Here is a 23642-nt window from a genome sequence, read left to right as displayed (position 1 = left end):
AGTCCCTGCCAGTTTGTTCAGTTTGTGGGGAGGGTCATATTTCCTTGGCTCCTCCCAGAGACGCCCGCCATCTGTGCTGGAGTCACCTTACCTGCCCCAGTGCCAGGTGGGGGGCCCTCAGCCCGGCCTTCCTCATCAACAGAGTGTCCTCTGCTCAGGTCACTTGAAGCCAGGAGGCCAGGAGTGGCTTAAGGAGCCTGGCAAATTGTGGGTGTGTGGCTGTCCCCAAGAGACAGCCCCCAGAGTGAGCATGGTTACCTCCGGGGGAGCAGTCTAGAGAGACAGACTGGAAGAGGTGTCCTTGGGCTTTGAGGTTAGAATTTCACTTACAAAAATGTTCACTGTGTGTGTGTGTGTGTGTGTGTGTGTGTGTGTGCGCGCGCGCATGCAATAGCAAGAGTGCACTGTGTATATAAGGTTCAGGAGCCGTTCTCCCTTTTTGTCATGTGGGTCCTGGGAATCAAACTCAGGCAGTCAGCGTGTCAGCAAGCTGCCTTTTCTGCTGAGCCCTCTCACCTCTCACCTGCCCCGAGATCCCTTTAAGGAATTTGCTATGGTGATGCACACCTGTCAGATGTGCATGCACACAACTTGCTGTGGCAACACACACAAGGCCAGGGAACAACTTGCTGGAGGGGGCATGTCCCTGGGAATTGAACTCAGGTCCATCCACAGGCTTGGTGGCAAGCACCTTCACCTGCTGAGCCATCTTGGAGTCCCTCACCATCATTTCGTAAATGATAGAGGTATCTTGTCGACAGCCATACAGCCAGGTTGTGGCCCTAGCTGGGATCTGAACCCAGCCCCAAGCCTAGGCTTTTCCTTGGTGGCACTGTTCTGAGGAGGTGAGCTGTGAAGGGGACAGGCTGAGGCTGACACCTCATTGTCCTAGTGCTCCAGGAGCCTTTAGCAGGCTTAGATCCATTCACAGCCACCAAGCACTTTCCTGTGCTTAATTAACATAATTAACAAGTATTGATCAAGTGCCCAGTATGTACCAGGTACCGTACTGGGTTCTGGATAGTCAACAAAAGAGAATACCCCCTGCCTCAGTAGTATCATAAGTAAGACAATAAATATGTAAAATACACCATACAGCAAGAAGTTAGAAGGGTCTAGGCTTGGGGGCTGGGAAGGAGGGCTGTTTAAAATGGGCAGGAAAAGCCTCATGGCAGAAATAATGTCTGTGTAAAGATTCAAAGAAAGCAAGAATCTAGGCAGCATGCTATGGTGGGCATGGCCCTGTGATAGATGTAGGCCTGATGCATGGTGGATGATGGGAAGGGCCAGCAGGAGGGAGAATGAGCCAGGACCTGAGGCTGGCTGGACAGGATCCTGGCTATTCTAGGAGCCAGAGAAAGGACTGTGAGGCATAGGAAGGCTGGAGTGGCTTCTTCCCACCTCGTGGAGGGTTTGGTGTGGCTGCAGCAGCTGGCAGGGCCCTGTGCCTCTTCCAGTGGGTGGCTCCCAGCAGCTGCCTCTGGGGCTTCCCAGGCCTAGCCCCGCCCCTCGGGCTGAGGCAGGGGCGGGGCCAGGAGCTAAGTGGCCCGGAGGGAGGGCTGAGGAGCAGGTGGCGGGCTGGTGGCCTCTGCCGGCTGGCAGGACGGTGGTGGCTCAGTCTCTGGGTCCAGAGACCCAGCTTCCTCCTTTCCCGTTGGTGTGTGCCCCCGATGCCTGCCAGACTTTTGCCTGTACCAGGGCCCCCTCCTGACCAGCCTCCCACCCCAGACTGATTGGGGAGTCGGGGGCTGAACTGTCTGGGGGCCTGCTACCAATGCACTGCCGACTTTTTCGGGGCATGGCGGGAGCCCTCTTTACCCTCCTGTGCGTGGGGCTCCTGTCTCTACGATACCACTCAAGTTTGTCCCAGAGGATGATACAGGGCGCGCTCAGGCTGAACCAACGGAACCCAGGACCCCTGGAGCTGCAGCTAGGCGACATCTTCATCGCAGTCAAGACTACCTGGGCCTTCCATCGCTCCCGCCTGGACCTGCTACTAGACACGTGGGTCTCCAGGATCAGGCAACAGGTGACAGGCGGGGGCTGCCTTGAAGTCTGAGAGAGCACTCCTGGCTGGGGGGCTCCCAGGGGTCTTCCTGGTGGTCTGGGGAAAAGCTGACCACCAGGGAGTGGTTCCTTCTGGGGTCTCTCCACTTCTTCCGTGCCCACCCCCATCCCCACTGCCACACTCCAGGGCCTCCTTAGACTCACAGGTCTATCTCTGTTGGGTTCCATGTGGCACCTCTGTCCTAGGCTCCTCTTGGGTCCCCCTCATCTCCTAGATTCTTGACCCTAACTTGCCTGAAGATTCTGGTGGGTGTTAAGGTGAAAACCCACCAGGACCGAGTAGCTGCGCACCTCAGCTCTGGGCATGGATGGGGCTGTGTGAGGCAGGGGTGTGATGTGGATGCTGGAGAGACATGGAGGTGGGGCCTGCTTGAGGGAGGCTTCCTCTCAGTTCCTGCCCTGCTGTGCTGCCCAGGGTGTGAGGGCCCTGTCTAGCTTCTCCGTTTCCTGTGCTGTGGTTGGGATGGGAGGCAGTGGGTGAGGTCGTGTGGGCTGGAGGTCAAGGTGAGGGGAGATCTGCCAAGGCATATGGAATGTGTGTGTGTGTGTGTGTGTGTATACCTGTGCTCATACACAGGGCTAGGCATGCTAAATACAGTAATAAGAAGGCATGAGAGTAATGAGTGTGTTTCCTGAAAGCAGAGTCTCTCTCCCCATACTCAAGACCCCATCAAGCAAAGCCAGGGATGGGTGTGGGTATGGGGGGCATTGGGGACCACGTCAGGGGAGGTAGCAGAACTCATGCACTTGTGCACACACACACTATGTCCCCATGGTGGCTGCTGGCTCTGTGAGCGGAAGTGACTGAGCCTTTGGTGGGGAGGCCAAGGAGAGGAGGTAGTTTAGTGAGGGAGAGGTGGGGGTACCTGAAAAGGATGCCCTCCCCCTCCCCGTTTCCTGGCATAATGTCCGGTACAGGCATGAGTTCTTCCCTGGTAGAGCTCCCTGTAGCCCCCAACCCCTCCCCCCCAGCCTCCCCCCTTCTTGTCTGGAGGAGACCGTGGTTCCTCCACGGAAGCCAGCAGGGCTGGCCCTCCGCACAGACCTTCCTGTTTATGAAGCTGCGTCTGTGTGTACCAGGGAGTAAAGCCTCACATGGTCCCTGGCGCTTTCCTGTCGTCTTGCTCACGGCGATGGTGCCCTTGCCCTGAAAGGAAGGGCTGGCCAGAGTCACCCAGGAGGCCTATGGGGCATAGCACAGAGGTACACCCTCTCCGCTTCTCAGCTGGGCCCCTTCTCTACCAGGTCTCAAGATCAGAGCTGCCAGGGTTACTGGGGTACGGCCGGTCCAGGGCCACCGGCTGCGAGGCTGGTGCCTAAATGTGTGTCCTAGGTTCTCCCAGCGGCCAATCAGGCACCCAGGTCCAAGGTGCCAGCTTCTCTAAGAGGCTACACCAGGAGGCTTAAGCTTGCTGACCACCTGCGTGGAAGGTTCTGCCTCCCCATCCTCAGTGAGGCAGGAGAGGTGTTGGATTCCCCAGCCAGAGCCAGGGAGAAGGTTCTGGAAGGATGGTCAGGTGCGGAATGGAGGTGGGAGACAGGGACGTCCATTCCTTATTCCTAGGCTCCTTTCTTCTCGTGACCTTGGCTACAGGCCCTCAGTTCCCACATTTGTACAGCACAAGTGTGTCTGGAAACAGCCCTAGCTGGTTAACTGTGGTCCTGGGTACCCGGCTGGTTAAAGGTGATGGGGTGACAGGTGGCCTCGGCTTAGTGCGCTGGGATGGACTCATGTATGGCCTTTGTGTGGCAGAGGGGGTGGGCGGGGTAGGCTGTTTTGTGTGTTTTGAGCTTGAAGGAGCCTTTCTCCCTCTAGTCCCCTCCTGGGTGGGGGTTGGGCAGGGGGAGATGGCCTCAACCCACTCTCCCCTTCACAGCAGCAGATGGTCCCTGGCCACTCCCCCGCTTACCCTAGCAGGCTGCCTTTCTCTTTTGTCTCCCAGCCTGTGAAGCTATAACTAACTATTGTCTGGGTCTTTTGCTTAAGTAAATCAAATATGCAGCCTGCTGCTGGTACCCAACCCCCTGTGCTCTCAGGAGCTAAAAACCGTGGGACTCCTGAGTCTGTCTCTACCCCAGACTTCAGCCTGGTCCCTGGTCCTTTCTCTAACTCTGCCCCACTTGCCACGCCACTTCAGCAAACACTCTCAGTCTGTTTGTGTCCATGCTCTGGGCTCTAGTGACTTCTGCTGCCCCATGGCCAGCCATTTGGTGGCAAAAATTTGCCAGACTGTCTTAGACAAGAAAGGCCCGACTTCTTGGCTGGCTCCTTCTGGAGCTGTGTGGTAAGTAGGCCTGGGTGAGAATGGAGCAAGAGGCAGAGGAAGACAGCCTGGGGACTTAGGAGAAAGGGCTGGGCCTTGGGAGCAGAGAAAGACAGAAGTCAGGATAACTCGGATGGTGACGTGAGTGGACAGGCCACATGAGGTGACAGACACGGTGACTCTGAGGCTCTGGGCCCAGCGTGTGGGAAGAGGACACACTGTGTGGGAAAGAGGGTGGGGGGTTCATCTTTTGATGCTGGTCATGGAATCCAGGCCCTCACACAGGCAAGTGCAAGGGCTTGCTCTAGCGACTGGCCAGCTCTTCTTCTTTATTTGTGGTGGTGGTGGGGTGGGGTCGGAGGCAGAAGCTGCAGGGATTGTCTCCCCACTTACCCCAGTGTTAGAGATTGAACTCAAGGCTGGGCAAGTGCTATACCACACCCCCAATGCTGGCCCTTGCTTGTGCTTTTTAGGAGTTCACTCTTATTTTTTTAAAAATTTTATTAGATATTTTCTTTATTTACATTTCAAATGCTATCCTGAAAGTTTCCTATACCCTCCCCCTGCCCTGCTCCCCTACCCACCCACTCCCACTTCTTGGCCCTGGCGTTCTCCTGTACTGGGTAGGGGCCTCTCTTCCCAGTGATGGCCAACTAGGCCATCTTCTGCTACATATGCAGCTAGAGACACAAGCTCTGGGGGGACTGGTTAGTTCATATTGTTGTTCCACTTATAGGGTTGCAGACCCCTTCAGCTCCTTGGGTACTTTCTCTAGCTCCTTCACTGGGGGCCCTGTGTTCCATCCTATAGATGAGTGAGGAGTTCACTCTTAATGCTCCAGGGAAGTGTTATGGTGACAGGAATTTGAGAGGCAGGGGCCCAGCAGGACCCAATAGCAGGCCTGGAGAGGGCCCCCAGGGTTCAGGTCCTGGGTCCTGTGGGTGCAGAGGAAGATACTAGGCAGGCCCAGGCCATTTGCTCTCCCTGGAACATCCAGGGCTCTGACACCAGCCTAGTGATGGGCAGGGATGGACCCCAGCGGGGAGGGCTCGGAGGAAGAAACACTCAGTCTCTCTGGGAGAGCCAGGTGCTGGGACACTGAAGACAGACAGGGTGCTCCCTTCTGGTGGGAGGGAGAAGAGCACAGGGGGTCCCTGAAGTAGCTGATGGGTGTCAGGGAAGGTCTCTTGGGGGGAGGCGCTAGACGTGGCAACTTGAGGTTTAAAGAGCTCGGTATATGCAGAGGATGTACCTGTAATGTTTTGGGGTAACGGAAAGAAATCTGAGTAGAGATGTCCCAGAGGTGGGGCAGGGAGGGCTGAGGTAAAGTCACATCCAGTGGCAAGGGTCAGGCGTCTCTTCCTTTATCACACTGACCTTTTTAAAAAAAATGTATTTATGCATTTGAGTGTTTTTGCCTGTGAATGTGGCTGTGTACTCTGTGGGTGCAGTACCCATAGAGGCCAGAAGAGGGCGTGGGATTTTTTTTTTTTTTTTTTTTGTGTTTTTTCCCCCACTGAGACTGGAGTTTCAGATAGCTGTGAGCCACCATATGGGTGTTGGAAATCACACATGGGTCCTCTGGAAGAGCAGCCAGTGCTCTTAAGTGCTGAGCCATCTCTCCACAAGTATCCTAAGGGAAATGGGGACGGTGTTGACAAGTGGGTGCAGGTGCTATCTATGTAGGATCAAGGCAGGTCTAGTAACAATCTACAGGCAAACCACAGTGGCTCTGAAGTAAGCTTGTGGTCGTGGGCCTTGGGAGAGCGGGCTGGTTCCCTCATGGCCCAGCCCTCCCTGTGCCCCACTCCTGCTCTGGTCTCCTTTGAGGGTAAGTACAGCCACCTTCCCTGTTTATTCTTCCCTTCCCATCAACCCTTCCTCTCTGCCCACTCTCCCTTGTTTTACACATTATAGCTGCTGCTCTCTCCTACTTTACAGATGGGTAAACTGAGGTTTGGGATAGGGCTGTTTTGGTCTGGGAGGGCCGGCTGGTTTGTGGAGGGAAGACATTATGGGTGAGCGAGAAGGATCACTATGGCAAGAGCCCTGGTCTAGGAGTTCACAGAGCCGAGAGTTCTACATCTTGATCCGCAGGTGGAAGGAGACTGTCACACTGGGAGTAGCTTAAGTATATAAGACCTCAAAGCCTGCCCGCATTGTGACACACTTCCTCCAGCAAGGCCACATACTCCCTATGGGCCAACCATTGAAATACACAAGTCTCTGAGGGTCATTCCTATTCAAACCACCACAGGCAGTTGGTGAGTTCTGCATGTACTGTGCTCGCTCTGGGTCGGGGTGACATATTATCTTCCTGCTGTGACTCTGTCTTGCCTCCAGGCAGATTCTGGAGTTTTGAAGTTGCCTGATACAGAGGTGGTATGTGGTTGGCTAAGAGATTGTTCCTCACCCACCTACGGGTAGCAAGAAATGTCCCAGTCACGCCAGGTCACACCTGTAACCCCAGCACACAAGAATCCAACACGAGAGGGTTGCTACCAGCTCCAGGCTTGTTTGGGGTTACATAGTCAAGTTCCAGGCTCGCTTGATCTAGGGCGTGAGACCTCTTTTCACTGAATAACACAAAATAAGAAACAGACCTGAGGGTCAGAATCCCAGCTCAGCCTCATCTTTAGAAGGTCTCTGGGGAGTCGGTGTAAGTGACAGTCCTGGCACATGCCCAATCTGAGAAGGCAGGGTCATTGTGTGCCAGTGGGTGAGGTTTCTGATGTGCTGGGGGTGGCGGCTCTGCACTGCATGGGGCTTTGCGGCTGTACGGTAAGGTATTTGAGTGTTTGGATGGGGCAAGTCCTACAGTCTGTACACGCCTGTGGATAGGGTTCAAGGGCTTTGCTTTCTATGCTGTGAAAAACACAAGGACCAAAAGAAACTTGGTAAGTAATGGGTTTCTTTGGGATCTCAGGTTACAGTCCGTCATGAAGGAAGTCAGGGCAGGAACCCAGAGGCAGGTGCTGAAGCAGAGGCCATGGAGGGGTGCACTTTACTGGCTTGCACCCCATGGTTTGCTCAGTCTGCTTTCTAACACAACCCAGGACCACCGCCAGGGGGGCGGCACTGCCCACAGTGGGCTGGGCCCTCTCACATGGATTTTTAATAAATATATGCCTTACAGTTTTGCCCACAGGCCCTTCTGCTGAAGGCATTTTTCTCAACTGAGGGTCTCCCTTCCCAGATGACTCTAGCTTGTGTCAAGTTGACAAAACATAGCCAGCAGCACAGTGGGCAAAGTGTGACTGTGACATTGTGTGCGGAAGCGGGGTGAGTCAGTTAAGAGCGTGCGGCCCTGGAGGGCAGATGCAACTGGGCTCCTTCACCTTGGAGTTGTGTGTGTCCTTGACAGCTTAGTTGTATGTGTGCATGTGGAGGGTATGTCTGAGGGTAGAGGACAGAAGTCTGCCATGTCCTCCCTGCATGGGGGTTAATCTAGGGCATGGCTTTGGTGGGCTGTGGATTGGGGGCCTCTCTCCATTAACCTAGCCTGATGCCTCCTTCTTCCCACAGACATTCATCTTCACTGACAGCCCAGATGAACGCCTCCAGGAGAGACTAGGTAACTGCCTGAGTGGTGCTCCACTGTGGCAGGAAAAGCTGGGCTCCCGTTCAGTCTGCTGCCTCAGTTTCCCTGGGGAGGGATGAGCCCTCCAGGCTCTCTGGGGTCTAGCCTCATCTTATACATTCTATCTTCCGTGTGTGTGTGTGTGTGTGTGTGTGTGTGTGTGTGTGTTATGGGGGAGGGTCTGGTCAGGTCACCAGACTGCTTCTCATTTCCAGGCCCGCACCTCGTGGTCACCAACTGTTCTGCAGAGCACAGTCATCCTGCTCTGTCCTGCAAGATGGCTGCAGAGTTCGATGCCTTCTTGGTCAGTGGCCTCAGGTAAGTGTGGCTAGGTCCTGGGGACAGGAGTGACTTTTGCCTCAGGCTATCTCTTTACCCCTTCCTCTCTTCCCCCAAGGCAGGGTCTCATTATGTAGCTGTTAGTGTCCTGGTACTACTCAGTAGACCAGGCTGGCCTTGAACTCACAGAGATCTGCTTGTTTCTGTCTCTCACTTACTGAAACTAAAGGCACGAGCCACCAACACCTGACTTTTTTTTTTTTTAAATTACATTTTCGTGTGTGTCTGTATATACATGTGGGTATATGTGTGCCATGTACTGTGTGAAGGTCGGAGGACAACTTCTGGGAGTTATATCTTTCCATCGTATTTCATCTCCCTAGCCTCGGACCAGCTTTGGAATTGAGTGTTATGTCAAAAAAGTGGAGGGTATAAAAAGAAAAATTAAAACACACAAACAAACAAAAGTGTGTGTGTGTGTGTGTGTGTGTGTGTGTGTGTGTAGGGATATGGGCTGGAGAGATGGCTCAGCTGCTAAGAGCATTGGCTGCTCTTCCAGAGGACCCAGGTTCGATTCCCAGCACCCACATGGCAGCTCACAACTGTCTGTAACTCCAACATCTGATAGCCTCACACGGACATACATGTAGGCAAAACACCAATGCATGTAAGGGGGAAAAATAGATAAATCTAAAACAAAACAAACAAAGCAAAACCAACCAACCAACCACCAAAGTGGAGTGGTGAGGCTGGGGATATATGGATCAGTGGGTAAAGTCCTAGCTGTGCAGTGTAAGGATCTGAGTTCAATACCCAACACCGACTCCAAAAGCGTGTGCACATGATTCTAACCTTAGTGCTTGGAGGTAGAGATGGGCTGGTTCCTGGGGCTTGCTGCCTAGCCATCATGTCCTGGTCCCGGTGAGAGATCCTGTCTCCAAGAGCAAGGTGGATGGTAACAGGAGAAACACCACGGTTGCCTCCGGCTTTTGCCTGCAAGCATGTACATCTGTACCTAAACATACACTGACAACCCCCCCGGACCCCTCTCCGGACCCTCCCCCCATACACACAATGGAGGGACCTGGGCCAGTGAAGGGATCCTAGGGCCTTCTGGGCTGGACTCACCCTTCCCCACCTAGCAGGCAGAGAGGTGGGCCATCTGGAGTCAAGTCCTGTCACTCACTGGCTGTGTGGTCATAAAGTCTTTGTCTTCATCGGTTCTGTAGATAACTGTGAGGGTACATGGCATGCTGCCTGGCCCAAAACTCGGGGTTCAAAACAGTAGCTGCCAGCAGAGAGCACAGAGAGCTTAGAGCAGAGCTTCGTGACCCCTTTAAACAATCCTTTCACAGGGGTCACCTAAGACCATTGGGAAAACACAGCCATTTGCATTACGATTTGTAACAGTAGCAACATTACAGTGAGAAATTAGCAACAAAATAATTCTATGGGACGGGATCACATGAGGAGCTGTAAAAACCATGTGGAGTTAGGAAGGTTGAGAACAACAGCTTAGAATTAGCATGGGCGAAACCAGGATTGTCGGTCCCGTGGTCCTATTTTCTTCAATGGGAGGAATGAAAGACATCTTGTCACCTGGTCACCCGGTCGCCTGGGATGCCAGTGAAAGTGGTCAAACATGACTGCTGTTCTATTAGGAGCCAGCCTCCCCCTGAGTAGCCTCAGAATTGTGAAGGCCCTGATCCTGGGCCTCGTGTGTCTCAGTGAACAGAACTCAACCCTGTGTAAGAGGTCCCAGGTCCTGTGCATCCTCCACTCACAGAACCAATCCTTATGCTTATCGCAGATCCTTCCTCCAGGCCCTGGCCCTGGGCTCTGTTTATCAACCAATAGAATTCATTCTTATTGTAAAGCTTTTTTTTTTTTGGGTTTTCGAGACAGGGTTTCTCTGTGTAGCCCTGGCTGTCCTGGAACTCGCTCTGTAGACCAGGCTGGCCTTGAACTCAGAAATCTGCCTGCCTCTGCCTCCCAAGTGCTGGGATTAAAGGCGTGCCCCACCATGCCCGCCCCACCACGCCCGCCCGGCTATTGTAAAGCTTTCTTGCCTTGCTAGGGAGTTTCTATGTTGCTGTGCTTAAAGCTTTGTTGCAACAATTGTCACGTGGTAACCTTTCTCCAACATTTTACTGTGCTTAAATGTGTAAGAAGAATAAATCAGGAAGGCAGTCTCTGGAGTTTTGACCGAGTGCCTAAAAGATGGTACTGACTTGGAGTTTTATCTTCAGGTAGTGTGGGTGTCTTACCTCGGGCCCCAAGGTTTGCGGGGTCCCCAGCAGCTCCCTGACTCACAGCTATTAGCTGTTGACCTCGGGGACCCAGAAACAGAGGATTTTCACAAGTTCACTATGGCCCCATCCCCCACAGGTGGTTCTGCCACGTGGATGATGACAACTATGTGAACCCCAAGGCTCTGCTGCAGCTGTTGAAAACATTCCCGCAGGACCGTGATGTCTATGTGGGCAAGCCCAGCCTGAACCGGCCCATCCACGCCTCTGAGCTGCAGTCAAAAAACCGCACGGTCTGTCCCTTCCTCCTTTTACAGTTGGTTGTTGCTCTTGTGTGTGTGTGTGTGTGTGTGTGTGTGTGTGTGTGTACTGATACTAGGGGCAGAACCCAGAGGCAGAGCTTGGGTAAGGCCTGGGCCATCAGAGAGCCCTGTCTTGGCAAGGGGGTCTCTGACCACTGGGCTTTCCTCACTCCATGACCAAACTCCTAGCCACCTAGAATCACCATGGATTTGTACAGGATCTTAAAACACCACAGTCCTGGGCTGGGGCTGGAGCTCAGTTGGCAGAATGCTTGCCTAACATCACAAAGCCATAGGTTTGATTTCCAACACCTCGGAGCTCAAGCGTCCGTGGTGTAATGCAATAATGCCTGTAATCCTACCACTTCGGGAGGCTGAAGCAGCTGTTACTGGTTCCAAGCCAGCCTGGGTTACATGGTGGATTCCCAGGTCAGCCTGGGCTGTAGATGGATACTGTGTCTAAGCCAGAAAAATTCCCAAGTATTCCCAAGTTTAGATCGTGGTTGCTCAGAGCTGTAGACCAATCCTGACTTGTGGCTCTCTCCCTTGAACTTCACTGTCCAGCCAATGAAATGTGGACACCAGGGACTAGGAAGACCAGAGCCAGCTTCACTGCAGACCCAATAGACAGTTATAGGATAGCCAGGTTAGAAAAGAAGCAAAACCCAGGGGAGCTGGGGCGTGCCTCTACTAGACCAGATAAATAATGAGGTTTTGTCTGAGCCCCCAGATTGCATGATTCCCTGCCCTCAGTACCGCCTGGTTTCTGGAGCTTGGGTGGTAACGCCGGGGTAGGGGTAGGGGGGAAGACAGGGAGGAGGCCCCCGTGTCAGGAGACCCTGCTTGGAGCAGTAGTTGCTGCTTAAGACTCCCCCCTCCCTTCCCAGGCCACCATCTGCTGCTCTGGGGGAAACTGGAGCCTTAATTATCAGTAGCTCATCAGCCGCTGAGCCCTAATTAAATCCTCCCGGGCCTCAGGATGTGTGTACACACATGCCGCTCCAGGTGAGCCGAGGGGTATCCCCGTCCTCCACCCTGCCTTCCCACCCAGCTTGAGCCCCCCCCCCCCCCCCCCCCCCCCCCCCCCCGTCTCCAGGCCTGAGGATTTCAGGCTGGAGCATGTCCCCTGGGGTTCATAGGCCAGCCCTGTCACTCTTGCTGGGGGACCCTGACTGAAGCTGATCCACCTCTTTGGTTGTCAATGTCTCATCTGTGGGGCAGGTGATAACAGCTGCCTCTCAACAGGGTGATTGTGAGCATAAGAATCAGGTGCGGCCATCTGTCAGCATCCCTGGACTGGTGACTGCATGACTATTATGGGATTCATTTCTTAGCCATATCTTGCAGGGCCAGGTCAATGCCTGACTGGGTACATCCAGACCCCAGACCCCACTGGTCTGTCTAGGTTGCTTTTCTTTCCTTCTTTTTCTTTTTGGCTGTCATAAATAGCTTGGTCAAAATCAACTCTGGGAAGAAAGGGTTTATTTGAATTATGCACCCCAATCCCATTCCATCATTGAGGGGTGGCAAGGCAGGAATTCAGGCAGGAACAGAAGGCAGGAACCCACCGAGCTTGATGCTTACTGGCTTGCTCATCATGAACTGCTCAGCCTGCTTTCTTATACAACCCAGGACCACCAGCCTAGGGGTGGCTCCACCCATAGTGGCCTGGAGGCCAAGAGAGTGGGCTATGTGGCCTTCCCACCTTAATCATCAATCAAGAAAACGCCTCACACACTTGCTTGCAAGCCAGTCTGATAGAGACATCGTCTCAATTGAGGGTCTCTCTTCCCAGGTGTCTCTAATTTGTGTCAAGCTGACACAAACTAACCAACTCACCCCCACAACACTAGCAATGCTCTTCTTCATATGCACTGCCTAAGGGAACGTCTCTTACCCTCTGTTCTGTCTTGGAGTGTTCCAGAATTCCAGAGTGCCCAGGCCAGCCTAGAGCTCTGCATGGTAGGACAGCAAAGGCAAAAGATCTCTCTCTAGCTTGGCATCTGTTTCTGCTCTGTACTCTGAGGCGAGCGGCCTTAGTCTGGGCTCCGGTTGCTGTGCTTGCGGTAAGGCCTTTAGCACAGGGTCAGGCACAAGGCTGAGGCTCTTGGTGACGGTAACTGTAATTACGCAGGAGTGGGAAGCCACACACTTGTAAATTTTAATAAAGCACGCAATTATTGAGCACTTCCTGGATGCCAGGTCCTCAAGACACATTCACACTGCCTCTTCGATCCCCAAACTTTCTCTAAAGGACATTTGCGGAAGTAAATTAGAAAGGAAGGCCGTCAGATGATAGAACTGGGGCATCTTTGCTCCCAGGTTTAATTCTAGGCCCCAGAGGTGGATCCTTCGAGGGGATGGGGGTTGGGGGAGGAGGGTCCTTTGGGCCTCCCCATTGTCTGCCTGGGGTCTTTCTACAGCAGTTTCCTGGGAGAAATCTCAGCCCCACGCAAGATGCTTTTATTAAGCACCAATGTAGATGCACAGAAAGGAATTTGAGTATGTCTGATTATTGTCAGACTGAGAGATGAAACAGCAGAAGGGAAAAATTCTCCAAAAGGGTTGGAGAACTCACAGGTGGATTCAGGGTCCTTACAGGGGAGCCAGGAAGAGGCCTGGGCTAAGGTGAGGGTGGTGGAAGGTCAGAGAATGGCGGAAGGGGTGCTACTGGTTACTGGGATGGCCATGTCATCGGGCTGCCTGCCCACTGGGGCTCCCAAGATTGTCTCCTCTTTGGAGTCTCCTCAAGATTGTCAAGCTCTTCTGTAGAAAAGCTTTCTCGGCCTCAGGAATTGGGAGTGGAAAGCGAGCTGGAGGCTTGGTGCGAGCGTCAGCGTCAGGGAACAGCGTTCCTCGGGCGTTATAGAGGCAGCTCCTCTACGGTCTTCCTAGAGCACTCTGGGAAAGCCTCAGATTGGCTGGCCTAAGTCACGTGCCTATTTCTGGGTCGAGGGGCCCAGCCCTGGGCTTCACTCCAGAAGCGTGGGACCACCTCTGTGAGCTGGGGGATCAGGTGCCAGGACTTCCCTCAAAGGATGAGGGTAAAATGGCATCTGTCTCCTCCTCCTCTCCCTCCCACCCCATCCTCTCCCGTGGGGGCTACAGACTGGGATGCCTCAGACCAAGTGCCTTCTCCTCAAGGAAGTCAGACTCTGGCCGGGTTTGGGGGCTCCCCTGAGGCCTTGGGACTCATAATTAGCTGTGGGACACTGGGCCTCGGCTCCCTATCTGTAAAATGGGCATGCAAAGTCCAGGCTTCAGTGACGTGTGACGTACAGAGCTTCAGGGCATGATGGCTGGGGTAAGGGACGGTCTAGCTGGTGTGACTGGGGTAAGGGGTGGTCTGGCTGATGTGGCTGGTGCCCCTTAGTTCCCTAGGTTCATGCCACATCCCTGACATCCTCTTTCCAGAAGCTGGTGCGGTTCTGGTTTGCCACAGGGGGTGCTGGTTTCTGCATCAACCGCCAACTGGCTTTGAAGATGGTGCCATGGGCCAGGTAAGCAGAGGCCAGGGGTGGTGAACATGGGGGGCTGTGGTGGATGAGAGGGGCTATGGTTAACATGAGAGGCTAGGGTGAGCACAAGGTGCCTCTGAGGCAGGGAGGAACAAGAGGGTACCCAGGGGAAATTCCATCTTATTCAGTTGCATTAGGGCAATGCAGGTCTGTGGGAGACATTTCTGTTGACTTTTAACGAATGTGGTTCAGGACTCTCTGCCGTAGTTTCCCCGTCTGAAACAGAACTGGAGATATGGTGGCTAATGACATTGTAAGGGCTGAGTGGCAACATGTCTAGGTGGACACCTGCTGTGGGGCAGGGCTCCCTGGCAGCCCCATCCTCACCTTCTGAGAGTCGATGTCATGGAAGTCAAGCATAGGAGACCCCAGAGCTGGAGAGGGGCTATTGACTGGGGGCAGGAGGGAAAGCTTCCTGGAAGAGGTGGCATTTTTATCTGGGACATCCCTGTAGGCCCTCACAGGAGAGGGACCTGGGAGTGTGTATGGGTAGATACTGCCCTTCTGGAAGAAGCAGAGCCTGGCTTTTTCCCAGGCTGGCATCAGTGGCCATGAGCTTGTATGGATCATTGCCCCATCTTAGGCGCTGCTTCGCCAGGAGGACCAGAACAAGAGGGAAGGCAGGGCCATGCTTAGAACCCTCAGGAGAGGTTGACAAGCCTTAGGTTACCCAGGTTCAAGGTTGCACAGCTGCTCGGCCACTGTCCCTGTCTGCCCTTCCTTGCCCGAGGATGGGTTCAGAGTTTCAGAGGAGGTGCCGTCCCTAAGGCCAGCCCAGAGCAGGCACACACCGTGACCCAAGGTCGTCTCTGTGACTAGGGTGCCCCCTTGTGCTCTGCCCACCTCTGTGGTACTCATCCCCATCTAAATGTGCAGCTGAGAGGTACCCAGGCTGGATTTCTGTGCCCACCCCTGGCCAAGCACCCTGGGAAATGATGTTGATGGCTTTGGACAGATGTTCCCTGGGACACTGGTCGAGGCCATTGAAAGCCTGCTGTCACCTCTGGGAAGTCCATGTTTCTCCCCCTAGCCCCCCCACACCATGTGCTTCCCTTGATTTGGCCTCAGCCTCAATACCCCAATCTGTGGCAGGCAGGGAGTGCCTCTCTATCATGTTTGGGCCAGGCACAAGGGGCCAGGGGGCGTTAAGCTCAGCAGTGAATCTATGAGCAAATGAATGAGAGGAAACAGGGAGAAGAAGGGCTGTCTTTTCCCCCATTCCTCCACTCAATCCTTCCAAGACCCTGGAGAGGCAGGGCTGTTATCAGCCCATTTCTCAGGAGAGGAGACTGAGACCCCCTCCTCCCCCAGGTTGCAGACTTGTCCAGCACCCTAGTGCAGTGTGCTGGTCCAGCGCAGGCCCTGCTGGGAGGAGGGAGGGGGGGCGCGTGTGTGCAATCAGTGTCCGCCACCCAGCTCTGTCCTTCAGCGGCTCCCACTTTGTGGACACTTCTGCTCTCATCCGGCTCCCCGATGACTGCACTGTGGGCTACATCATCGAGTGCAAGCTGGGGGGTCGCCTGCAGCCCAGCCCCCTCTTCCACTCACACCTGGAAACCCTGCAGCTGCTGGGGGCCGCCCAGCTTCCGGAGCAGGTGAGCCAGCTACAGAGCAGAGGGCCAGGGGTGGGGAAAGAGCGTCTTCCCAGACGAAGGTTGGGGTACTTGGAATCCACCCGGAAATTAGGCTTACGGGGCTTGACTATCATGTACGGATGGGGAAACAGAGGCCCCGGGAGGCGGCACACCCGTTCCAGACAGTGGCTCAGGCCTCCTATCTCTCTGGTCTAGGAGGACTTTACAGTCATGGGTGCTTCTTGCAGGACCCCACCTCCACCCCCACCCCCACCCCCCTTCTCCCCAGTTTCTCTTTCCGCTCTGAATCTTACACCCCCATAGCCAGGTGGCCCTTCCAACTTCTGTCTGGAGTTCCCTTTAAGTCCTGCCTGGCTGGAAGACCTGGGACTTTTTTGCCTCCACAGAGTTAGATTTTTGAGGTACACATACGAGGAGCACATATAGAACTGAGTAACATGGATAGATAGGGCCTGGCGTTCAGAAGGGTCTATCTCCTGTCCCATCTATACTCTCTTCAGGGAACTCAGACCTTGGGAGGACAGGAGATAGATCCTCTGAGCTCCAGCTGACCCTCAGATCCTGGGGTCTGATGGCCTAGTTTGGGTAAGCACTTGGAATCAGTTGATTGGCTAGGCAGGGAACCAGGGTATGGGGCCCATCCATTAGAGAGCCAGGAAAGGTAGATAAATTTAGGATGGCCAGAAACAGAGTTGCTAACTGTCCTTGCTTTTTGACACACCTGGCAGCGTGAGGGGTTTTACCCTCTTCACTCTCTGTTTCTGCCAGTTGTCACGTGGTGCCCACGCAAGCCCCCATTGGTGTCTGCAGGGACTGCTTCCAAGACCTGGGGATCCCCAAACCCTCAGCTGCAGTCCCTTATGGGAAGGCCTCAGTGTTTGGCACTGCCCACCGCCCTCCTCCACACACCTTACATCAGCTCTGGGTTACTTTCCATTCCTAACAGGATAGAAAGACTCAGTAAAATGTCACGCTGTGGTGTTCAGGGAACAAACGAGAAGTGCACAGCACAGACCCATGTCACTGAGACCCATGTCATTTCCAACCATGGTTGGTTGAATTCACAGGTGTGGAGCTGCAGATACAGGGGGCCAACTACAGGGCCAGGATGTAGTCTAGTGGGTAGAGCGCTTACGTAGTGTGTATGAAGCCCTGACTCTGATTCCTAGATCTTCAGAAACCAGATCTGGTGGTGCAAACCTCTGACCCCTTGGAAGTAGAAGCAGGAGGCTCAGAAGTTCAAAACCCTGTCTGGAAAGAAAGAAAATCTCTGAAGGCTGACCACAGATATTATCCCATTCTATTAGATGGGAAAACTGAGGCCCAGAAAACTAAGTCAATTGTGACACATCTGCTGTATCCAGAATGGGGATTCTGAGCCCTGGTAGCCACCAAACCATCAATCTTTAGCCATGGCATGTGTCTGCTTCTTAGCTGATGGCTCTGTCCCATGTCTTCCTGACGTGGTATAGTCCAGGCACCAGGTGAAGGGACTAGCTGAGAGGCCTGCCCAGGCAGGACTGTGGAAACCTCCCAGCTAGCTCAGGCACTCAGCTGAGGGGAATGACTCCTTCTTAATATGCTTTGGGTCCCAGTCTTTAGGAAGAGGGAGTCACCAGCCTCCTGGGTAAGCATCGATGCTGGGGACAAATGGATTGAGGCAGGAGCATGCCTTCAGGCTGCAGTGCCTCTGGGAGGGGCTGGGCTTCACTGTACAGGAGGCTCAATTGCCAGGCCTCTCTAAAGGCCCAGGGTCTCCCTGGGGGACCTCCCTGGTGGAACATCCCCTAATACCCTTCATCTTCCCCAGGTCACCCTCAGCTACGGTGTCTTTGAGGGGAAACTGAATGTCATCAAGCTACCGGGCCCCTTCTCCCATGAAGAGGACCCCTCCAGGTGGGTGTGGGGTTGAGACTGTAGGATGAGGGCAGGGAATGAGGAGCTTTGAGGGAGCGGAGTGCCACGGGTCACTGTGGCTGAGCCAGAAGCTGGAAGCAGAGAAAATAGGCATAACTCCCTAATCCGCTACTTTCTGTGTGACCTTAGTTAAGTGTCTTGTCCTCTCTGGGCTTCAGATTCTCCATCTGTAGCACCAGGGCCCAGGGCTGTTCCAAGAGCCCTGGAGTCAGGGCTACGGTAGCCACAGCCCTGTTTCAAGGAGATTGAACTTGGCTCAGTGTAGGGAAGAAATGCAAAGTTCCCAGAGGAAAGGCATTGCCTTTCAATGGAGTGAGCCGCCCATCAGTGGGGACATGCCAGTCATAGCCTCACTGTTAGTTGATGCTAGATTTTTCATGAGCCTGCAGATTCTAGAACCCGGCCAGGGGGCTCTCGGTGTCTTCTCCGGCTTTCAAGGCGTCTGGAAGGAGAGGGTCTCAAATCAGGGGTTGTTTGCCAGTGCTCTGATTGCTCCATGCATCAGGTGCTTGCCACCGACCTGCCAGGCACAGGGTAGCCGACATGACACAGTTACCCAGGCTGAGCACTTACAGGGCCCATGGACCAGCGAGGTTGGGGTAACTGTCTCCCCTTGATGGTCTCTCTGCAGATTCCGCTCCCTCCATTGTCTCCTCTACCCAGACACACCCTGGTGTCCGCTGCTGGCAGCGCCCTGAGCTCTGAACTGCCGCAAAGGATGATGGATGCTACTGCCTGACCACTCCCTCACCTCCCAAGCAGTCCTGAGGGCTCTCAGTCCAGTGCACACTGGCAGATGGTCCCTGGCAGGGCCTCTGGGTGACAGGAAAGGCTACGATATGGACACTGCTTGGTGTTGAGGGTGTCTTGGGCTGGTCATACCACAGAGGCGGCAGGAACGCTTGAGTTGGTGTGTGGGAGGGGATAGGGGTCCTCACCCTCCTGAGGGTGACATGTGCCCTGCATGGAATCTAGCCTCTGGCTTTGGCCTCAGTCATTCCTTAGAGACTAGAGTCATTGGGAGAAGGCCAGGGTCTGTGACCTGCGGCTGTGGAACTGGTCTCAGCTGCTCCTGGCGCTGCTCAGCTGGCCAATGGACCTAGACTTTAGAAGCCCAGAAGGCTCAGGTGCCAATTGCAACCGACCTTTGGTCACTGTCCCAGCCTTCTCTGCTGTGAGGAGCTGCCATGTGACCCAGTGGAACTGAGCAAAGCCAATAGAAGGGTTTCTGGAATACATTCCCAGCCCAAGACCCCATCTTCCTACTATGAATGTGGGTGTGACGGCTGAATCTGGGGAAACTACTTTGGCACCATGAAGGAAAGGCCAAGACAATCTAAAGTTGTTCTCCCTAACACCTCATCTGTAAGAAATTAAACCTTTATTTAAGTCTCTCTCTGTCCAGCTTCCTGCTATGGGCGGCTATGAGTGTTTCTGTCTGGAGCAAGGTTTCTGAGCTGTGGTGATGGCCACATTTGGTGGTGGGATGTGGTGCGTTGCTCAGAGAGCCTGGTGTGGGGAGATGAAGAGAGAGAGAGGAAGAGAGAGAGAGAGAGAGAGAGAGAGAGAGAGAGAGAGAGAGAGAGAGTATGTGTGTGTGTGTTGCACTGTATGATTCGGATGTGGGGATGTATTTGTGGCTGGGACATGTACCTGTGTAATTATGTCAGTTGTAGTGTTGGGAGCCTTCCTTTCTCTGCCCTCAGGGCATGGACTGGGGGGGGGGCACCCTTGTATCTGGGAAGTCGGCCGGATGACCCTGAGCTAGGGATCTGCCTTGGGTGTCAGTTAAGGGTGACAAGATGGATTGAGCAGCCAAGGAAGAGGCCAAGTGACTACAGTGGCCTTTAACATCTCTGGCTGTTATCCAGGGAGGCTGGCTGTGTGAACAAACAGGACCAGGATGGCAGGGACCTTCAGAGAAGGGAGAGAGCACACGAGAGTGTAAGGGTGAGGGGCTGGAGTTCTGTTCTGTGTAGACCCTGGTGGCCAGGCCTGGGCTCTGAGAGAGAGGGCAAGAGGGAGAGGCCAGTGGCTGGAGCCCCTTGTGTGGCTAGAGTGGTACTGATTCAGGCTCCCAGGGCCTGCAATTCCTTTAGACATGTCCTTTGCTCTTGAAGGACCAGAATGCTCCTAGCTTGTCTGTATTTGGCATGTTGGGGACCACCAGATGCCTGGGTCTTGGTCTCTGAAAGGGCTTGCTGTATTCCTGGTGACCTGGTACTGACTCCAGCTGCAAGGGCCCCTCCAAAGCTGACGTCACATGAGGAAGAGGCTGGCAGAGGGAGGGAGGGCCCTGAGTCCGGAGCCAGGTGTGTTGAGAGGACAGTTCTGTCCACTGTCACTGGTCCCTCTTAGAAGCTGCAGCAGGCTTTCGGGTTATTCTCAGACCCTGAGGGTTTGGTGGAGAGAAGAAAGCTCCCACCATCTGCTGCCTCCATTGTCCCGGAATAGCTGGGGAGGGAGGGACGCCGAGTCAGCAGGGCCTGCGCTAGGATGGGGTGGGGAATGGGGCTTAGTCTCCTGGGATCTGTGGGGATGGTTTTCCAGCTCTTTGGCTCGCTCTTTGGCTGCAGAGGGATTCATTTGAACAGGAGTAGGCAAGGTGAGATACCCCACCTGTGGTAGCCTCATCCCCTCATCTACTGCCTGGACTGCTGAGCCGAGGCTGCACACTGTAGGGTGGTCATAGGTGGGCAGAGTTGAGTGCTATGAATGGGCAGCTGAGGTGGCCCATGACAAGGGGGGCAGAGGGGAGGCCGTGACCTGAGGCAGCTTGAGGGCTAATCTTGGTTGTTAACTTGGCATACTTGGAAAAGGGAACCTCAGTTGAGACTGGCCTGTGGGCACGTCTGTGGTACATCTTTCCTGATCGTGACTAATTGATAGAGGAGGACCTAGCTTACTCTGGGCAGTGCCATCCCTGGGCAGGTGGTCCTGGGCTGTATTAGGGAAGTAGCTGAGCCAGCTGGAGGAAGCAGGCCTGTCAGCGGTGGGGGTGGATGGGGGGGTCCTCCAGGGCCTCTGCTTCTGCTTCCACTTCCGTTCCTGTCTTGAATTCCTGTGCTCATGGCCCCCAGAATGTTTTGTGGCACTGTAAGCTGAAATAATCCCTCCCCTCCACATAGTGCTTTGATTTTGGTGTTTATCTCAGCAACAGAAAGCTAGTGAGGACAGACAGTGCTAGAAGGGGCCTGGGTTTCTCCAACCAGCCCCCATCCCTAGCCAGGAGTCAGCAAGGGGCCAAGTGAGCCAGCTCCCCTCCCACCCACACCATCCCTTCCATGAGTCAGCCCAGTGACATGGACAACATTTAGGGAGCTCGTGATGGAGTCTCCATGTGGACATAGAGGTCCCCAAGCCACACAGTAGAGGTCACTGGGAGGCCACTGTCCACTAGGCTCTGTGGTTTCCTCTTGTCTCATGTGTCACAGCCTGCAGCAAGCTCACTCTGCAGTTGAGGGTGGACTTGAACCTTCAGTCCCTCTGCTCTTGCTAGGATTTTAAGCATGCGTCAGTAAGCCCAGTTTATGTGAAGCTGGTGTGTGTGTAGGGGTGTCAAACCCAGGGCCTTGCACACACCAGGCAAGTGCTACCAACAGAACCACACCCCCAGTCCTGCTGCCCCAATTCTAAGTTTTTAACATGAGCCAACTTACTTCAAGTTTCTCTGTTTGATGCAGAGGAACCATTACTATTCGTATTAGGGCATTCTGAGGCATGGGGGCGTGGTTCAGCCTTGTTGGTGTCATAGCCCAAGTAAGAGGTAGCCTGGCCTGTGTCACTGCCTCTCACTATGGGATGGTTTTGAAGGGCGGAGGAGCCTCTGCAGGCCTGGGCTTCATTCTTTTGCCTTTCTTGGGCTCTGTGCATTGGGCAAGTGGCTTCCCTGGGTGTCATGGCTGTCCCTGTCACATGAGCTAAGTTGGGGACCCTGCACAGGAAGCTGCTTCATGGGCAGTTGCTCAGCAGGCATCTTCCCTATCCTCCCCCTCCCTACCCTCCTCCAGCTCATTTTCTCAGTAGTAAAGGTTGGGAGAGGACTGAGATGGCCATGGGTCCCTCCTCCCCATGGGTCCCTCCTCCCCATGGGTCCCTCCTCCCCATGAGTCCCTCCTCCCCATGGGTCCCTCCTCCCCATGAGTCCCTCCTCCCCATGGGTCCTACCTCCCCATGGGTCCCTCCTCCTCATGGGTCCCTTTTCTCCATGGGTCCAGGACTCAGCATCCCTGCCAATCCAAAGGCTCTGCCTGTTCTTATTGTTCCCTTCAGGGTTCTCTGCTCAGTCTCTCTCTCTCTCTCTCTCTCTCTCTCTCTCTCTCTCTCTCTCTCTGTGGTATATGTGCATTTTTGTGAGGTGTATGTATTTTTTATGTATCTGTGGTGTGTGTGTGTTTATGGTGTATGTGGGTGTAGTATGTGTGTGTGGTGTATATGTGTGTATGTAAGTAGGTGTGGTGTATGTGTGTGTGCATACGTGTATGTGTGTGTTGTATATGTGTGTATGTGTGTGTATATGTGTGTATGTATATGTATGTGTGTATGTGTGTGTATGTGTGTATGTATGTATGTATGTATGTATATGTGTGTATGTATGTGTGTGTATATGTGTGTGTATATGTATGTGTGTATGTGTGTGTATGTGTTTCAGGATGGCCTTCATTGTTTTTCTTCATATCCTTTTCACTTCTTGTATGTGTCTGTGTGACAGGTCCCTTACTGACCTGGAAATCACTGTTTGGCTAGACATGCTGGCCACTAAAGCCCCAGTGACCCTCCTGTTTCTGTCTTCCTGGTACCATCATGGAAAGTAAATGCTACCACCACTTTTTAAGAGGGAGCTGAGTTTGGTCTCAGGTCCTCATTCTTTTTTGTTTTTTTGTTTTTGTTTTTTGGTTTTTCGAGACAGGGTTTCTCTGTGTAGCCCTGGGTGTCCTGGAACTCACTTTGTAGACCAGGCTGTCCTCAAACTCAGAAATCTGCCTGTCTCTGCCTCCCAAGTGCTGGGATTAAAGGCATGCGCCACCACGCCCGGCTTTCAGATCCTCATTCTTGCAAGGCAAGCGTTTACTGGCTAAAATGTGTCCCCTGCCTCTTGTTTCCCACTGGCTCTGCCTCACTTGTGCTTTCACTGTCCTTTGACCTTAAGTGGCCCCAGCATTCAGGGGTCCTGTCAGCCCTGCTCCCTATAGCTTGATAGATCTGAGGGATGGATAGAAAAAGGAGGGGGGTGGGTTACTCCGGTCCCTTGAGGCTCTGATGGCCAGGACGTAGGATCTATGGAAGGGTCCGGTGCAGGCATGTGGTGGGGCAGAGCTTTAGAATGGACCCCACGGATTACCGCAGGCATCCTTTCACAGGTGAGCGGGTGGGAGGCCCAGGGATGCTCAGATGTCACTTTCCTTGGCAGCTGGCCCTCTGTCAGATTGGCCCGAGGCTGGTTCACAGGAACTGGGGGCAGTGCAGGGGGTCAAATGACATTCTAAGGTCTGATCCATCAAGTCCTCTGAGGGGACAGTTGTACAGGAGGGAGAACCTAGTGTCTTCAGCAAGGGAAACTGTAACCACCAGGGAAGAAGAAAGAGGCGAAAGCTCGGCCTTCAGAAGTGGTTTGATCTTGATTCAAATCAATGGTCCCTAAAAAAAGATGCTTTTCAGGAAAATGAGGAAATTTGAGCGGGGACCGCGATGCGTTAGATGGCATTAGTGTCTCTGTAAGAGACAGTGGTACTGAGGGGGCTTTTTGAGAAATGTTCTAATATGTGAGAGATACATTTTGAAATATTTATTGGTGGAATACGTCTGGAATTTTTGTTTCAAGGAGGCCTGAGGGGAGGCATAAAATAAGAACGGCAGAGTAGGGGGTGGGGG

At 53.8% G+C, this 23642-nt stretch overlaps 1 protein-coding gene across 6 annotated transcripts; it reads left to right on the top strand.

Annotated features, from left to right (window-relative positions):
* Positions 1–1530: 1530 nt before the first annotated feature.
* Positions 1531–19165, top strand: Mfng (MFNG O-fucosylpeptide 3-beta-N-acetylglucosaminyltransferase). 6 transcript variants are annotated; one of them, XR_875250.2, is made up of 8 exons: positions 1531–2029; positions 7857–7905; positions 8127–8229; positions 10579–10732; positions 14156–14241; positions 15676–15854; positions 17665–17750; positions 18403–19165. XR_875250.2 is itself a non-coding variant. In NM_008595.2 (8 exons), exons 1-8 carry the CDS (start codon positions 1775–1777, stop codon positions 18467–18469), a joined length of 966 nt encoding a protein of 321 aa, NP_032621.1. In that variant the 5' UTR covers positions 1602–1774; the 3' UTR covers positions 18470–19164. The 6 variants fall into 6 exon arrangements, 4 of the variants coding, with proteins under 4 accessions (NP_032621.1, XP_017171981.1, XP_006520614.1 ...); NM_008595.2 differs by having other exon boundaries at positions 1602–2029; positions 15689–15854; positions 18403–19164; XR_003951359.1 differs by lacking the exon at positions 1531–2029 and adding an exon at positions 3079–3270.
* The last annotated feature ends 4477 nt before the right edge of the window (positions 19166–23642 follow it).

Source organism: Mus musculus, chromosome 15, assembly GCF_000001635.26.
Source record: "Mus musculus strain C57BL/6J chromosome 15, GRCm38.p6 C57BL/6J".
Lineage (NCBI taxonomy): Eukaryota > Metazoa > Chordata > Mammalia > Rodentia > Muridae > Mus > Mus musculus.
This window is presented reverse-complemented; position numbering and strand designations above follow the sequence as displayed.

What these genes read in the sequence shown, in the direction of transcription:
- Mfng (NM_008595.2), top strand. Translation starts at nt 1,775, where the DNA reads ATGCACTGCCGACTTTTTCGGGGCATGGCGGGAGCCCTCTTTACCCTC. An exon ending in TGCAGTCAAAAAACCGCACG is followed by an intron (nt 10,733 to 14,155) that starts GTCTGTCCCTTC and finishes TCCTCTTTCCAG; the next exon opens with AAGCTGGTGCGGTTCTGGTT. An exon ending in CATGAAGAGGACCCCTCCAG is followed by an intron (nt 17,751 to 18,402) that starts GTGGGTGTGGGG and finishes GTCTCTCTGCAG; the next exon opens with ATTCCGCTCCCTCCATTGTC.